Genomic DNA, 17,353 nt, shown 5'->3' with positions numbered 1-17,353 from the left:
TGACTAACAAGCTGCAATTCTGCAGTGGGTGATCATGCACCTGAAATGGCGTGGGAGAGGTGGCCTTGGGTGGTAAGCACAGCGAGATGTTACAGACCTCTTTCTACAAGCGTCAGACAGGTGGTGGGCAGTTGTACTAGCCTGCTGCTCTTCTGAGCATGCCACAGCAGACTTGCTGGCTAAGTCAGGTACGTACCATGTGCCAGACAACCAGCACAACAGCACCTGAGAACAGGTACAACCAGGACGCCACTGAATTGCCTTTCTAATGCAGTCTTCCAAAAAACACAGATTGTATCAGAACAGATTTTCCCAGCAGAATGAGGAAGATATTAGCGCTACTGTACAATGCACAGGGTACATTTCACTCTAAATTCTCCAGACTTCAGGACTGAGCCCTCCGGTTCGAGAAAGATTAAGCCAAACTGCAATTAATGAGGAAAATTGCTATGAGGATCTTTGTGGAATGGAGAGCCTGTATCTAAGGACTGGCAAAAAAGAGATATAGATACATCAGGGATTTAACCTAAGAAAGAGGAAAGGATATGCAAGATAAAAAATAATAGTGTCCTATGAGAAAAAAAAAAGAAGATATAAACTGGCCAAACACAAACATAAGCTAGATATTAGAAGATGGTTCCTAATTTTTACAATGGTAAGATTCTGACACATCCTTTCCAGTTAGAGTAAGAGGAGCAAAACACCTAAACTACTTTTAAAATGAGGCTTAACGTATTTATGAAAATCATGACACCACATCATACCAGTGGAATCTGGACTTTCCAACTCAGGCTGTTCCTCCCAGTCCTGTGCTCACATGCACCTGTACAGACTCAGGCAAACATCCCTAGCAAAAGCAAGTCAGTCTGGTGGAATACTACATATTGGACTTCAACACCATATTGGATTTGCTCACAGGCTTCAGGTTAAGAAAAAAATATTATTTTCTAAATTGCACTCCTCAGAACAATTCATTTCAATACTAATGACTCTTCTGATATAGCATGGTGCCCCAGAGCATAAATCCCCCTTCCAAAACTATTTGCCATTTCTTAAATGGACAGGAGGCCTAGACAGCCTTAACCAGAGAGCCTCACACTCCCATGTCACACATCCCTACCAGCTACTTGTCATCCTCTTAAATCATCATACTCATTTTTTATGTTGACAACAGCAGCATTGTATTTCTGATGCATTATGCGATTTCCCCCTCCAGGTACTGGTTATTTCTGCATTCAACTCTCTGTTACTCTAATACTAACATTTCTCTGGGCAGTTTACCCTCATGCAGATTGTAGCACATACACCTTGCTCCGTTGTTGGATATTGTGGTGATGCAGACTTACTGGCTTATTCTTGAGACAGGCACCTTTGGAAACCTAGACATTTACTGCTCCTCCATTGGGCACTGTTGCTGCTTGGTTAGAGCAATACCATACACTGCTTTTTAATATTTTACTCAATAATAAGCTAGAAGTCAAATTTCATACCTGCTTTCCTTTTGGAGAGCTGACAGGTATGGTGTCAATCCATCATATATCCTGAGCCTGCCTCCTCTCGGTACAGTGCAGACGCTTGGTAACTAAATAACAGGCATTTTACAGCCAGCAAGGGAGATGGCAAATACAGAAGCCATGGAGCCTGTGATGCTCAAGCCTACTCTCAAGCCTCATTTTCACTTTGCAGTGCAGATGAGATTGCCTGTGTGAAATACAGAGACAAAAAATTCAAAGGTCTTGGGCCCAATGGAAAAAGCATTATAACATACAAGACTGTATTTTTTCTCAATGTCAAACTAAGTTTCTATTAAGGAAAAAGTATCCTTAAGCACTTCTTTACTGGAAAACAAACGTCACTCTCAGTTCTCTGTTCCTCATTCCTGTGCTGAATGTGGACGGCTTTCTTTTCTCACCCTTCTTTACGCATCTGCTCCCTTCTGCTTCCTAAGAAAATGCCTGAAAGTTTACCTGATCCAGAAATGGCAAAGAACAAGTGCAGGAAATCTCATTAGTACTATGTGATTTTATTTAGTGTAGGAAATAATTCACCAGAAATTATCTTGGAGCTGTATTCAAGCATTGGTTTTCACAAATAAAACTGAAGAAAACTCTTGTCAGCTGACACATACTCACATCTATTTAAAATAACTCATTGTGGGTTTTTTTAAGCAGTTAAGCTGAAGTTCTTTTGTGAAACATTACTACATAAAAATGGAAACATTCCTGCCTGCATACATTATCACTCTTTCCATTAACAGAAGAAGTGTATTACAATCAGTCCTACTAGCACTTGAGAATCACTTGCATTCTACTATCAAAATGAATGATAAAAGTTTCAAGATGACTGAGCTAATTTACCAGCTTCCTGCTGCTATTCCACCCACGCCTTTCTGGACGTATGTTGGGTTTTTTAATCTTTTAATCTCTTGTACTCATGAACTGAGTCAAAAGTGAAAACAATTTTTAAAAAAACCCAACAAATTAACGTCCATATTTAGAGAACAAGGAGATACAATTCAGGGTAGGAAAAACTTCTAAAGTCGCTCTGTCTTACGGCTGAGTCAAGACTAAAAGGAGCTTTAAACTTCATTATTCTCACTCACATTGCCCAAACGCCGCTAGTTCAGTTTACAAACTGGTCAGTATGAACCATTAGCGTGAATATAACATACCTGAATACAGTGAAGAACCTCACAGTGTGAGGGCACCATTACTATATAAAGATGATTTAACAATTGCTAAGAATTGTTTTTAACACCATCAAATAAAAAACAGGGGAAATACAACTTGGATAATACTGACATTTCCTCTAGAAATGTAGTCAGGATGAAAATGCACGTTTCTCTGCTGCATTGGACCCTATAGTGTCATATATATGGAACAGGAAAAGTTCAAACTTATTTCCCACATGTTCAATATTATGTTGCAACTGCAATCCGCCGTGTTCCTCCAGTTTCCCAGGCTTGACAGTATCTTCTGATGCGACCCTGTGCATGCTTTTGTCAGCAACACGGCAATGCAAGCAGAGAGAAACAACACAAAATCAGACACAAGTTTTACAGAGCAGACAACATTTTAAGAACAGACGTGTGTTCAGACTTGATCCACAGAGAACACGTATCCACAAATGTGCTTTTGAGAACACTTGACTTCACATCATACAGGAGAGTTTTTCTCCCTTGCTATGGGTGCAAATTCTAACATGGAACAAATACGAGTTACTTCCACTTCAGTTTTTAACAAACAGAATTTGACACTCCTTTGAGAGCAGTAAGTGAAAAGAAGTGGAAACTCCATCCAGTAAGGTTTTCCAATTCTCTTGGATCAGACTTTTGAAAAATAATTCACATTTTTCATTCTTCTTTTTTAAAAGGCATGAAAAATATCACAACACATGTAGGTATCCAATCTTTATGTTAATAGCATTTTTTAAAAAGACACCAAACAAAGTACACGTTCACGGTTAGCCTGCTTGCTGTAAAGTATGCATGGTTGCAAGCAATCCTTTAAACAAAGTTATAGATGGAATCAAAGATAAAGTGTAAGGAGACGAGCATCTAAACCACGGATGTTTTCAGGCCATCTGCTGGTGTCCTTTCATTCATTCCATGGTGGACACAAACCATCATCAAAACACTTTTCATTCCCTTATGTGACATTATTAGAGGAACCTACAACGGCTGACAAATTTAAATGTCGTCAGAGATCTCTTCAAACCTTGAGATCTGCTCGGCAATGCCTCGGGACAGAGATCACTACCACAGACAGGGATATTTATTCAAAATAAACCTAATTAATTCCATTCAAATGTGTCTTTACAGGAAGACATAAGTAGGAATCCAAAGAATTCGCAAGTACATCTCACCATTTCTAAGACTGTCCATTATACAATTAAATACAATATATGGCATTTCTGAACTTCACACTGAAACAATCAGGTATTTTGAAAAAAAACCCTAACCAACCAACTGAACAAAAAAAACCCAACCCCAAAACACGCCCAAAACCCCATAAACAAATGAAAAACTGTTAACATAAGGCTTCAACCAAGGCAGACATTTTTAAACTTTGTAAATATGAAAGCATCAACAGTACTTTTAGTTACATAGGTATGCTTAAGACCTAATTAAAACATTGATTTAGGTCTTCCTATACAAGCAGGACACAGAAATTTGACTCAAGTCCAAGTCCTGCCTACAGAAGACAACTTTTCAGCAAGTCCTCTATCACGAAGACTTTTGGTCCATGGTCACTAACAATTCAAGGGATCTAACTGATTTTTTGGGTAACATGTCATTATCCATGACATACATCACCGTTGCCTCAAATATAAACAGCAAGGAATTCTCACGCATTCTCTACAGTGACATACATTTATCTTTTGTGCTTTTTGATAGAGCAAAGTCTGCTGTTTTCCCTAAGTCAATTCAACTGCCTCAGCATCTTCAGAAAAGCCCTTTATCAGTAAAATTCAGGAAGAATAGCAGTGGGCCCATTAAGTTTGAACCCTTCATCTGCTTCACAACGGACTGGATAACATGTAACAGAAGTATGCAACCTGACTTATTTCTAAAAACTAGCATGATAGAAAGATTTGCCTTATTTCCTCATCACCTGCAACTGACAGGTAATAGCTGATTGCAGAATGTCTTATTTTCTAAAACAGAGTGCACAGGGGTTGATGCATCTCCCTGCACAAAAGCCTGTCACATGGTGTCCTCATAAGCCTGCATGTGTTACCTTCTCAGCCTAAACAAAATGAAGCTGGTACCTAGAACCATCAGTAAGTCTGTTTAAAACAGGTATGTCAGACCTAAGTTTGGCTTTGCAGAGTCAAAGAATATTAATTGGACATGCAGATTTCCTCCCAGATGTTTTATGCTGTAATATAAACATGCCTAAGCCTACCTCCTACCACGTAATTTAACAGTGACGAAAGGGGGTCCTTAAAAGTTCTTCATGTGTTTATTCTAAGTTACTGAAACAAAATAATGCTGGCAGAGTAATTTTCGCCTTCATACACACTGAAACAGTTAATTTTCAACCAACCCCGTACCATAGCACACTATCACAATCAGCCTCTTTTTCTTTGCCAGTGTGTTTTATTTAAAATTACTTATTTTTCAGAGAAACCAAAACAAAGAACTCTGTCTTAGAAAGAAGCATAATACAGCTAAGCAGACTTTTAATCAGTTGACACTTACTGGCCATTTGTATACCCCAGAACTTATTTGCACATCTCTAAAGAAGTATTTATTTGAAAGGTAGTCTAAAAGATTTGCCCATGGTCAAAGAAATCAATGGCAGTCAAGGACAGAGTAATCTAAAAGAGCCCTTGCTCTGGTAATTAAAAAAATAAGCAGTTTATACTTAAAATTACAAAATTTGGAATGTTGCACTGCCAAAGCTCTTTCATAAATTTAACACTTATGAGGCAGGAAAGAAGGTTTACAAAATAAATAGTAACACTGAGGCTTTAAGATGATTCAGATTACTCAAGAACAGTAGGAAATTACAAACCTTAGAAAAAAACACAAGATTTCTTCATCTAAAAGCACCACTGCTAGAAATGTGGCATTTTGAAAAAACAAAGGTTCAGCACTAACATTAATTAGAAATGCAAAGATAAGCACTCCAAACAAGAGACAGTACTGTCTTATTATTGTCCGGTTCTGCTACCAGCTGCACTCAAAAAAATCTCATTTTATATTTATTATGTTTCTCTTTAAAAGTATGCCATAAATTTTGGGCCAAAACAGACCTGAGTGCCTGCTTATATTGCTACTTCTTAAAAAAAGCAAAACAAAACACCCACCTATTGTCTGTTCAATTAAATCTGCATCACAAAATCAAAACAGGTAAAGGATGTGTAGCTTTTTATTTCTTTATATCTACATAAGGGATTTCAGACCACTTCTTTCTAGTTATCCAAATGGGAAGTTCTCCTACTGTACATACTATATAAAGTGAGAGAGGCAAATACCACTTCCCTACCAAAAGTTATCTGCTTCTCACAGACATGGCAAGCCAATTCACAGCCACTTCCACGCAAACATAGCCATAGGTAAACACAATAGTTTGAATTCAACTCCAGTGAGTAGTGTACATGTAAACAGAACCTTCTGAATCAAAACTAGCTTTAAAACAAAAACCCTAAAAACTCAATCCCAAAAACCCAAACAAAAATAGACAACACCCCCTCCCCCAACCCCACAATACATTAGTACACGGTTTCATGTCATGCCCAAAGCTGTATTTCTGCTAAATTTATCGTGCTGCATAAATTTAAATAACAAAAAAAAGAAAGAAAAAGCTGAAATGCAGTATTCTGCATGTCTGATTTCTAGTGCCATGAATTCACCATAGCCTGAATTTGTATAAGTAATGGTAACTGTTAGTAGGAGAAATATTGAAGTTCCCTCGATATTTCATTATGCTGCCCATCTGGAAAGTATTAGTGCCGAAATGGTGTCCCGGAACTATGTCTGTGTTAACTTCATATAAAAACCCACCACTTCTACAACCATATTTCAATTTAATTATTGTACACAGGTTAACAAAAACATATCACAAGTGAAACTAAACACTGGATTTAACAAAAACAATATTCAGAATGGTACAACACGTGTTCATTTTCTCCAGGAAATAATATTACAAGCGTTCATCTTAGGACAATTTAGCCACACTAGAGACAGAAGTTCTGTTAAAATGCAACCGTGGTCTACTAAGCCACTTATTTTACGACTACAGAATATTTGAAGTCAGAGTCCTACGGCCAAGGCTTAAAAATCATTTAAGATTCAAACCCCAAAATGTCTTACAGTCAAAATGACAGTATTTAAAAAAAACCAACACAACAAAATAACTCCAAAACAATTAATTAAAAGGCTGTTGTATATAGTTTTATCCTCTTCATAGCACTCTCTATTCATATAATTGCTCGTATCATTGGTAATAGGGTCTGTATCTGGCTTGATCAGGGTGGTGTGGTCCAGGAAGCGGGGCCTGAGCAGGAGGCCCTTGCATCCTTGGAGGTGGAGGCGGCCCCCGTGGAGCTGGCCATATCCCTGGACTCATACCCCCGGGCTGCGTGAAAGGGGGACTAAGAGTTCCTTGATCTTCACTGAACTGTGGCAAAGAGTTAGGATTATAGTGATGGGGAGGCGGTGCATTTACATTTACGGGTGGGCCTCCGTGCTGAGGAGGGGGAGGTCCTGGAGGAGGATGATTCATATATGGTGGCATCTGGGCAATTATATGTCCTGGTGGCGGGGTTATTGGAGGAGGAGCAGAGGTCATTGGTGGTGGAGGAGCTTGGCTATATACCATGTGAGGAGTACCTGCTGCCTGGGGAGGATGCTGCAGCGGATGGCTTATTGGTGGAGGTGGTGGTGGGGGTGGTGCATAATGTTGCTGTGGTGGCATAATATGATGAGGGTGCGATACCACTGGTTGACCCTGGTATTCAGGATGATGATGAGCAGGTGCAGGGGCTGGTGGAGGTGGTTCTCGAGCACCTGAATTCGAATCATCCTGAATAGGGACAGTTATCAAGTTGCTGTGTTTTCTCGTTGAAATGCGGAAGGTGTCCTGACTGACGGGGCGAGGTGGCGGTGGAGCCATTGACATCTCTGCAGGAGGAGCACGGATGTCTTCGTGTGGCTGGTTATAATGCTCATGTGGCACGTGCTGTAAAGGAGGTGGTGGCATCATGATGTGCTGCTTTGGCGGAATGTGGCTCATATGATGTTTCTCAGGTGGCATTATGAAACGCTCAGGAATTTCAGCAGGCGGTGGGGCAATAGGAGGATGCACAGGTTCAATTGGAGGACGAGTAACAGGCTTTCCAGCTCTCATATGACGGTGGTTGATGTGAGCTTGTAAGTCCCTCTGTGACAGGTAAGTTCTCTTGCACCCCTGAACAATGCTACACATGAAGAGAGACCCTCGGACACACTGCTCGATTCGCTGCACAGGTTCATTACAGCTAAATCAGAAAACATTGGTTTATGGTCATCACAGAGAGCTCAATCTGCAATTTTTTTTTTTGTTAAAAGTCAACCAGTTTACTGTAATTACCCAAATTAGAACTGACAATTTTTTCCCCACTGTAGCAATGAAAGAAACATTTCCTTGATTTTGAAGTTTATCTAAGTCTCCGAACACAACTACGAAAGAACATAAAAATTTCATGAGGTAGAAATTTATAAATAGCATCACTCTCTCACAAATTCCTTCTGCGCATTAAGACTTACCAAGAGTCACTCTCACTAAGTAAATTAAACTGCCGTTTATTCCTTTTCAAATTAGAGCAGTAACAGGTTATCTACATAAATACTTAAGCAGCGAAGTAAACACTAATCTCTTACAATCCCAAAATATGGGATACAAAACTATAATCAAGTGGTGTAGTAGAGAGTACTCTACTGCCTCTGCTAAGTGCACATAAATAAGAACCATGTTAATACAGTATCTGAGATAAGATATATCTGAAATAAGATATTGAAGTTACTTTCCTACATTTCCTTTAATAACAAATCTTGAGATTACTTACCCTGGACACATCTTGTCTCCCTTCTTCTCATGTAGTATAGCACAGTCATAACAGAAAACGTGCTTGCAAGGTATCTAGAGACAAAAAATGGCTGTTAAGACATCGTATATAAATATCTATGTCATTTTGCACAATACAGTTCCTCCCTCCAGCACACAATTTCTAACAGAAGTAACTAAGTTACCTATGAGGTGGACAGGCATAGTGGTAGTTAGCAGTTTACAGCACCTTTGCATAGAAACTTGCTAAAACAGTTTGTGTTGAGTTTGGGTTTTTTGGGGGGTAGGTTGGTTTGGTTTTTTTAAGAGTTGGCAAAAACGTATAAGTCTTGCAGTAATACCAAGACTGAATGTTTACAGAAGCTGCATGTGCAATCTGATTACACTTGTCTTGCCGGCAAGGAAGGAAAGTCTTAAAAGCATTAACTGTCATTAAGTCAGATCCTGAAGCCTGTTACATCATGCTCAGAAATCTAAACTAGTGTAACAAAATCCCTGAGATTAATGTTAAAGGGACATAAAAGTGAACAGTGTTTTCTAACTTCATTGTAAGTCTTTAACTGAGATAAAGAACTTATTTTTAAAGCTAAGTTGTATAAGGTCAAAACCCACTGAACTTGAAGGTTTTTTTGTTGGTGACGGTGTTTTAATTTTTTGTTTGATATTTTCAACCTTACTTTATTAAGTCAGGGGGTAAAGTGAAATCAGCCAGACAGATGGAACAAACACACTTCAGCAGTGAAGGCCCCCGGTTCTATCCTGATATTCTTCTGCTGTTTATTCAGAGGCCTGCTGAAATCAGTAACCTCTAGAGGCCTCATAGAGACACAGTAAAACCTAATTTTACCTAAAGGGAAACCATGTCTGCGTTGTCCACTGATAATTTCACTCACCATGCGTCCATACATTTTGATGGGCAATCCACACTTATCACAGAAATGGACTGGTGTATCATCCTTTTCTCCCAGCAAGTTTATCTGATAGGATAGAGAAGAGGGTGGGAAAACAAAATCCAACATCACTAAAGCTTCTCATTTCAGTTATCACCAATATAACATCACGTTATTTCTGAATTAGTTGAGAAGGAAGCAAGAACACCAAAAACGTGAGAAAGCAGAGGATATATTTTCAGTCAGTCAAAAGTAATGGAAGTGCTTTTATTTAAGAAGGTACCTACCAGGACTACCTACATTTTGGCAAGATTCACGAAGATTCACGACTTCCCATCCATTACTTTACCTTATAGTCCCAAAAGATGGGTCCAGGGAACCTCCTTTGATTGCCAAACATTTCACCTCCTTTGCATTCGTATCGCTCCTCTTCATTATAATCAAATTCTTCTGTGGAAAGAAGAAAGAGAAGAAAGACACGAGCCAACCACAACACTTTCCTAATTGACACTGGCTGCTATTAAGAGCATGTGTCATTCTATACTGAAATCACCAAGAAATGACACAGCACTTCTAATCTGCTGGGCCCATTCTACAGAAAGGTACAGTCAAAATAGTAAGACAGTCTGTTTTGGGAATGTGCACCATTTAATCCTTATAATGCAGCAGTACCTGGAAATTTGAAACTTGTTTTGCACTTGGACAGAACCTGGGACTTTAAGTCTCCAAGACTGAATGAAGTCTTGAACAATGCTACAGAATAATACGCCTCCCTACTGCAGGGCTAGTATTTATATTAATTTACCTTCATCACCAGCTTGTGTCTTTGAAGGCATCCTGTTCATATTTCTTGGAGTTCGAGGTGCAGGTTTGGTTTTATTGGCCTGTTTTGAGATAAGCTTTATAGGGATTCTTCTACGAACATCAAGACCACCCAATGATCCTGAACTATTTGTTCCTTGCAAATCATTGTCTATGAAAGGAAAAAAAGAGTTTATGTAATTTTTCACTTATCTAATAGTTTCTAAAGAGGCTAAATATTAACAGAAGAGTTTTAAGAAAAATTAATTAAAGCTTGTTTAAGACTCGTACAACATATCAAAGTTTAATCACTAGAAAATAAATATCTTCACATACAATTTCTTCTAGAAGTCAAGTCACTAAATTGTATTGGGAACAACCATGATTTTAGGAAACCTGGTTCTAAAAATAAAGATATTTTTAAAAGTTAGCTAGTCTGTTATTTCTCCACAACAGGAAAAACACCATTAATTGTATAGCTCCTCTCACAGCGTGAATAGTACTGGAGTCCATTCTTTGTACAACCTTGACAACATAGAATTTCTTATGAGAAAAGGTAATTTTTACAATTTATGTAAATTGTTTATTAAAGTCAGAAGGAAACTAGTTTCCATGCTAACTCAGCATCTTGACATATCACTTAGAAGTTTAGCATAAAGTATCACAAAAATATCAGTACTTAAAAGTATGTAGTAGTATCCTCGCTAAACTGAAAATTATTGTTCCCCACTACATAGAGAATTCTCTTTAACCAAATTTAAACCTGAGTACCAGGGCAAAGGAAGCAAGAAATGGCCTGACACATGCATCAGTAGATACAGGAATCTAGAGAGGGTATTGCAACAAGTGACACCAATGAAGGGGGTACAACTCCCTCAACTTCCAGTGAGTCTACTTTAAACCACTGCATAGCATCTCATTCATACACAAATAAAATTATGTCCTTCACAAATCTACCCAGCTCACTTTCACTTTAATTGAAAATCCCTTTTGACAAGCATTTGACATGCTCAGCCTCAAAGGGGTGTGCCACAAGCTGCTACACTGTGAGCCCTGCCTTTCCACTTGATACGGCACTGCAGCCCTGGAATGATCACTGAGGTCCCAAAGGATTATGGCACGGTAGCATCTGGACACTGAAATTAGGGCCCCATTAGTGTAACTCTGCACAATGCCTCGCAAACTACTGTCCCTCAAAGCCTATAACCACCCCACACAACACAACAAGTAGGAGGAAAAACAAGAAAAAAAAGGAAAGAGGATTGCTCTAAGTTATTCAGCAGCTACCACCAAAACCAGGAACTGCGACAAAGTTTCAAACTGGGACTGTGCCCTGACAGTCACTTTACCTCAAAATCAAGAGCCCTCAATTTCCTCTGAGAGATCAAATGTATTTATTCCTCTTAGCACTGCGGTTGACATGTTTCACTCTAAAAGGCAATATGTAAAAAGGCACAAACAATAAAGCCTATTTTTACTTTTGCTCATTTGTTGCTTTTGTTTAGGCAGTTCTGTTGGCTAAACAGATGACCCAGCAAACATACAACTATGATGGCAGGCTTCCCCAGAGACTGCTAGCCTAGAACATTGGAAATAATAATGCTAAAGCTATTTTCCACGTGTCAGGAAATTCTGTTTTCTACCAGCATACACAAAAATGCAACACCATAGACCAGAAAAAGTCTCTGCAGGACCTCAATCCATTCACAAATAGGGATAACTAAAACAAATTTAAAAGAAAAAAACAACTTGTGTATTATTCAGTCCATTGCACTATCAATAAGAAACAATTTTAAGTTCTGACGCGTGTCTTCCATATACCTTAGCAAGCTAGGAACGTTTACGTGAGTTAGCTGCTCACCTAATCCTAACTAACAAGTTTATTAGTCATTCGTGTTTCACGGAAGGATAATAAATTGCACTCTGTATAAGCATAACTAGCAGGATTAAGTTCAGAAAAAATAGCAAAAACATACCAAAATTGTTAAGACTACTTAGAAAAGCTCTAACTGAGGTGATACATCCTCCCGAACTGTCACTTTCATCAACTTTTCTTAAGTTTTATTTCTGTATTTCAGGTTTTCTTAAAATTCATAAATACAGCTCAGCTACTATACCTTATACATATAAATTTATAAGGCAATCCTTGCTAAGAGGAAGAAAAAAAAAAAAACAAAAAATACCCTAGCAAAAAAACCCACGCCCACTCATCTATGCATTAGACCACGCCAGCACGCTAACCAGGAAAGTACCAAAGCTACACAACCGAACTGAAGCACGTGAGAAAGTTTCCCTTTCAGAGCACGACCAGAAAACACATTCTCGGCACCGATCCCGGGAAACACAGCGGGCAAACAAGCGCCTCGCCGCCACCTCCGAACCGCTACAGGCTGCGCCCACCTGCCGCAGGCCGACGGGCTCCGCACACACCGCGCTACCCAACGCAAGGCCGCCCGCCCGCCCCGGCGCGGCCCGAGAGCGCGCAGCCGCCGCCGGCAGCGGCCGCGCCTGACGCTGCGTCAACCCCCTCCGCGCTCCGCGGCCCGCCCCGGGACGGGACGAGCGAGGGGGCTCCGGCCGCGGAGCGGCCCCTCAGGCCGGCGGCAGAGCCCCCTCGGGGTGGGGGCCGGGGCCCAGCGCCGCCGTGCCGGGGGGTGGAGGCGGGGCCGCCGCGCGCCGGGCGCGACCGTTGGAGAACGCGCGGGGGAGGGGGGGAGCGGGGGACCGCGAGCCCGGCGCTGAGGGGAGAGAGCAGGCCCCGCCGCGCGGGCCGCAGGGAACCGCGGCGAACCCGGGCCCCGCCGGCATTACCGAGCGCCGGGCCGCATCCCGTCGCCACCCTGGCACCGCCCCGCACCCGGCGGCCCCGCGCGCGGCCTCTCCCCGCCCGGTAGCGCGGAGCGGGCCCAGGTGGGGACGGGTATAAATGGGTCTCCCGGCCTCTCCCCTCCTCACCATTGTGGTCCATGATTCGGCGCGGGGCACTGTGGGCGCGGAAGGGTGCGGCCGGAAGCGGAAGCGGCTGGGAGACGGGCGGGGGGGGCGTGAAAAAGTGCGCAGTGGGGAAGTGTTTGCGGTACCGCCATCGCCGCGCCCCTGTGGGGCGGCCGCGCTGCCGCAGGACAGCGAGGGCATGGCGGGGCCCGCGGGGGAGCTCGGCGGAGCCGCGCCGCAGCGGAACCCTCGCTCCCGACAGGCTCTGCGACGAGGCCGGGGAGGAAGGCGCGGCCGTTCCGCAGTGCCTGCCGGGATCGCGGCTGGCGAACCGCTGCCCCCTGGGGGGTGTAGTGCCGCATGCGCCGCGCCTGCGCGCTGTGGCGAGCGGCGGGGGGCGCCCGCGGACATGGCGGCGGCGGGCCTGGGCGCCGCCCTGCCGGGAGCCGCGGGGTGACCGGGCCTTCGCGGGCCCTGCCCGGCGGCGCCGAGGAGGTGGGGCGTCTGTGCGGGCGTCGGCGGCGCTGGCGGGTGTGCTGTGCGTCCCCCTCGGGGCCCGCCCCGGGCTCTGGGGGCTCCTGCCCCGCTAGGAAGCGCTTCCAGCCACTCTGGGCGGAATTGCGGCGCGCTCTCGCCTGGGTGGTTGGGGCGATGGCGGGCTTCGGAAGGCCTTGGAGCCGCAGTAGGGAAGAGTAGTCGGAAATAGGAGGTGTGCCCCTGTGGCTTCTTGGGGAAGGGTAAAATTAAAAATGAGGGATCTGTCTGTTCCGGAGCCGTGACAGCCCGGCCTGCGGGCTTAGGGTCGGCATGGTGGTCGGTATGGTGCGGGCTTCCAAGAAATTGGACAAATCTGAAACCACGTTGGGCGCTCTCAGCTGCTAAGGGTCACCTGTAAGTTTTACCATGGAAACAGTGGATTCCTGACAATCGGGGCTACAGAAATGCCAGTGACTTGCTGGAACAGTGGACCTCCAGTGCACCCTATAGCTTCACAGCAACAGAGCTCACAACCTCGAGGGACTGCTTTTGTAATTTCCATAAACTTCGCATTTTGTAAATCCTATGCCATTCAGTGGGATACCATCTTTATATAGAGAGTGTTTCTAGAGCACTGAAGAAAGGAGAGAAATCTACAGTTAGGCCATAGGTTATAGGGTAGAAAGTGGCCTGAAGCAGCCCTTCCACAATCTTAAGGTAGGGACAACTCTACTCCAAGCACTTCAGGTTGGTGACTGTCTCACTCTAAGTCTCTGGGGTGGGATCTTGTGTCCCTGCAGACAACGTCTCTCACTACCTTTATAGCGTTAACATATAAAAGCTGCCGTTTAAGCCCAATATTTCTTGTCTTATCTCCACAAGGCAGAGAGAACAGGTTTTCCCTTTTGTCTTTGTTGTTCCTCGAAAGGCAGACCCAAGGGAAGTGTGACCCCGATCCCTGCATAATATGCTTTGTTTCCCCATAATAGGAATTCACAAAGAGAAGAGTTTAAAAAAAACCAAACATGCAGATGAATGGAGCATGTTTTCAGTATGCACAACTTTATTTTCTAGTTAATGAATACAGTTACTCTTAAAATGCAGCTTTTTAAAAGGGTAAAAACCTTAAAATATATCTCCAGATTTAATACCTGACATGCAAAGATAGAATAGTAATACTCAAAATGCATACAAAAATATCCCTTCTTCATTCTACTGGAAAAAAAGAAGCACGTTTAGTTGCATTACTTATGGATGTTTGAATTAGTACAAAATTGTGTAGAATTTTAGCTTCATTGCAAAATCCATTGTTTTGGTATCCTTCATTTTGATGGATTCATGGAAGCACATACCCCCTCACCCACTGAGAAAGGTACTTGAATACCTTCTGCGTGTTACCTCTTACCATTCTAACTGTAGGCTTTGTGTGCAATGCTGTTTTTCAGGAAAAGTTGAATATTTTTTGTCAGTTAAATTAAGAACAAATACAACCATGCCTTGAAGAAATATGCAGGCCAAGAATAAGTGCATTGCATCATATTTTATCACAGTTAATTCCAGCTGAAATGTCATATTTGGAAAGGAAACTGGAAGACTGTTGAATATTTAATTGCTTTTTCTAAATACCTGTATGGACAAGAACTGGAGAAGGTTCAAAAAATAACGTAAGCCCGCATTTCTGTCAAGTAAGAATCTATACTCAAACTTCACAGTGCAGATGTTCTCTTGAGGAAAAAAAATTCCACTGCTATCAGTTTTTATACCATCTTTTCCATAGTATGTGTTCTGCCTAAAAATTAGCTGAAAGCTCACTTGTCAGTCCCAGATAGAATGTTTTGCTTTTACTTTTCACATAAAATGTACATCCACTTTAGAAAAGCAGTACAGCTTCTGAGAAACATGTTACTGGCCTTGTCCTTCATCGCTATGTGCTGTGTGCACTGGTAACAGTGGCTTATATTCAGGTTAATGTAAGTTGGGGCCATGGCCTGGTAGGAAAGTTTTGTCAGTAACGTGGGCAGAAGTGCCAATCTCCTGCGTTAGGCTGGTGAATGGAAGGGGAGAGAGTGAGGACAGGCAGCACTACAAGCATGAATTGTCAAATCAGAGCTTGAGCCTAAGCATTAGTGTAAATAGAAATTAATACTTCTGTCTGAGGAGGCGCAGATCAGTCTGATTCGCTGCTTAAACACGTGCCTAATTCTCAGCTTGTGGAGGTGCCAATGTGACATACAAATGGCATATGTCCATTTGTAAATACGAACCTGCGTTATTGCTGGCTTGGACTGGAACATCAATATCATCTAGATTGGAGCCTGTATTGCACTGGAAATGAGAAGCTTCACTGACTGTCATGAAGACTGAAGTTTTTGCCTTAATTAGAGAATAAAGATGTCAGTCTGGTGCTGCTACCTACTGTGTAAGATACTGTCCAACTGACTGAAGGTTACAGGATTTTTTTCACTGATTTTGATGGAGTTCACTCAGGTCCTTAGGACAGAATAATTTATTTAGTGCTCAGCTTTTCACCTGATATTTTGTGCTAGCATTACTTGCAGCAAAAATCTTCTCTGTGCAGTGCGATATAGGAAAATTTCTCGGACGTAATCAAATAAGGAGACTTGAATATGTGAACATACTGAAGTTGATTAGCCCGCATTGTGAAACTTAAAGGGATTTTATACCTGGACATTTCTTACACTTTTGTTATTATCTGTTCCCTCATCATGCAGGGTTTTTTTCCATTTAAAAAATTAATGTAGTGCTAAAGAATTTAAGGTAGCAGTCTGTTTTCCATCAAAACACATTTCTCCTTCATGAAAAGTAAGAACATTGATTTCCTGCTTATCTATTTTATATAGTCCTAAAGTAAGGATTAAAGTTTTGCAGGCCAAATCCTTTATCTTTTGTAAATTATTGCACTTGTGCATTATGGACTGTCAAATGTAAAAGAACAGCAGCAGTTTGATGTAGAATATTAAAAGAAAAATATGCTATATAAAAATATAACTATTAATTAAACTAAATAAACTCCTATATTCCATTTTAAAAAAACCCAAACATCTATACTAGGTCACATTCTGACTTTCTTACTGGCACTCAGTAGCAGCCTGTTCTACAGATTCCATTAAGTACTTGGGGACTAAGGTTTTCATTAATCTAATTTATGTCATGATCTGCTTCTTGATGAAATATATATAACCTAGCCAAAATAATCTGTGTATACTTCATTTTAGGGACGATCATTAATAGTAGTGCATGATTTGCTACAGTGGGATTAATACAGAACTAATGAACCCATATCCAAGGGTCTTTTCATTTGAAACTTACCCTATTTGAAGTTTTATAGTAGTTCAGTGCCATTTTCTGTTCATGTGACTGTTTCACCTGTCACCTGTTTCATTTATCTAACAACCTGCAGCAATTTAAGGAACTGCTTGGAAAAAATGATCATGATACATTTTTCAAGGCTTGTCAGTACATATGCTCACACTAATGTTCTAGAATTGCAAACCCTTGGCCAGCTAGAACTCCTGCCCTCTCACTAGGCATTGTGCAAATACAGAACAAAAGGCCTGCCCTCCAAAGGTTTTGTTCTCTTCAACTTCACTGGGCAGAACACAAAGCAGCTTTTCATCCTGTACACACTGATAAAACAGTGTAATGCACCTTCTGCCTGACTAGTCCCAAAACTGAGTA

The 17,353-nt window shown here is 41.8% G+C and overlaps 1 protein-coding gene across 4 annotated transcripts; it reads right to left on the bottom strand.

Moving 5' to 3' along the window:
* Nucleotides 1–6,514: 6,514 nt before the first annotated feature.
* On the bottom strand, nucleotides 6,515–13,487 carry CBLL1 (Cbl proto-oncogene like 1). 4 transcript variants are annotated; one of them, XM_075491841.1, is made up of 7 exons: nucleotides 13,199–13,486; nucleotides 11,593–11,673; nucleotides 10,248–10,415; nucleotides 9,792–9,892; nucleotides 9,446–9,529; nucleotides 8,554–8,627; nucleotides 6,515–7,986 (listed from the first exon to the last, which is right to left on the bottom strand). In XM_075491841.1, the coding sequence occupies exons 3-7, from the start codon at nucleotides 10,285–10,287 to the stop codon at nucleotides 6,945–6,947; spliced, it is 1,341 nt and encodes a 446-aa protein (XP_075347956.1). In that variant the 5' UTR covers nucleotides 10,288–10,415; nucleotides 11,593–11,673; nucleotides 13,199–13,486; the 3' UTR covers nucleotides 6,515–6,944. The 4 variants fall into 4 exon arrangements, with proteins under 4 accessions (XP_075347956.1, XP_075347948.1, XP_075347940.1 ...); XM_075491833.1 differs by lacking the exon at nucleotides 11,593–11,673 and having other exon boundaries at nucleotides 9,792–9,889; nucleotides 13,199–13,487; XM_075491825.1 differs by lacking the exon at nucleotides 11,593–11,673.
* Between the last annotated feature and the right edge of the window lie 3,866 nt (nucleotides 13,488–17,353).

This window comes from Mycteria americana, chromosome 1, assembly GCF_035582795.1.
Source record: "Mycteria americana isolate JAX WOST 10 ecotype Jacksonville Zoo and Gardens chromosome 1, USCA_MyAme_1.0, whole genome shotgun sequence".
NCBI lineage: Eukaryota > Metazoa > Chordata > Aves > Ciconiiformes > Ciconiidae > Mycteria > Mycteria americana.
This window is presented reverse-complemented; position numbering and strand designations above follow the sequence as displayed.

Coding starts and splice junctions, on each gene's coding strand:
- CBLL1 (XM_075491825.1), bottom strand. Junction 9,530..9,791: donor CCATCTTTTGGGACTATAAG/GTAAAGTAATGG, acceptor CTATCCTATCAG/ATAAACTTGCTGGGAGAAAA. Junction 7,987..8,553: donor GGAGACAAGATGTGTCCAGG/GTAAGTAATCTC, acceptor TTTCTGATTTAG/CTGTAATGAACCTGTGCAGC.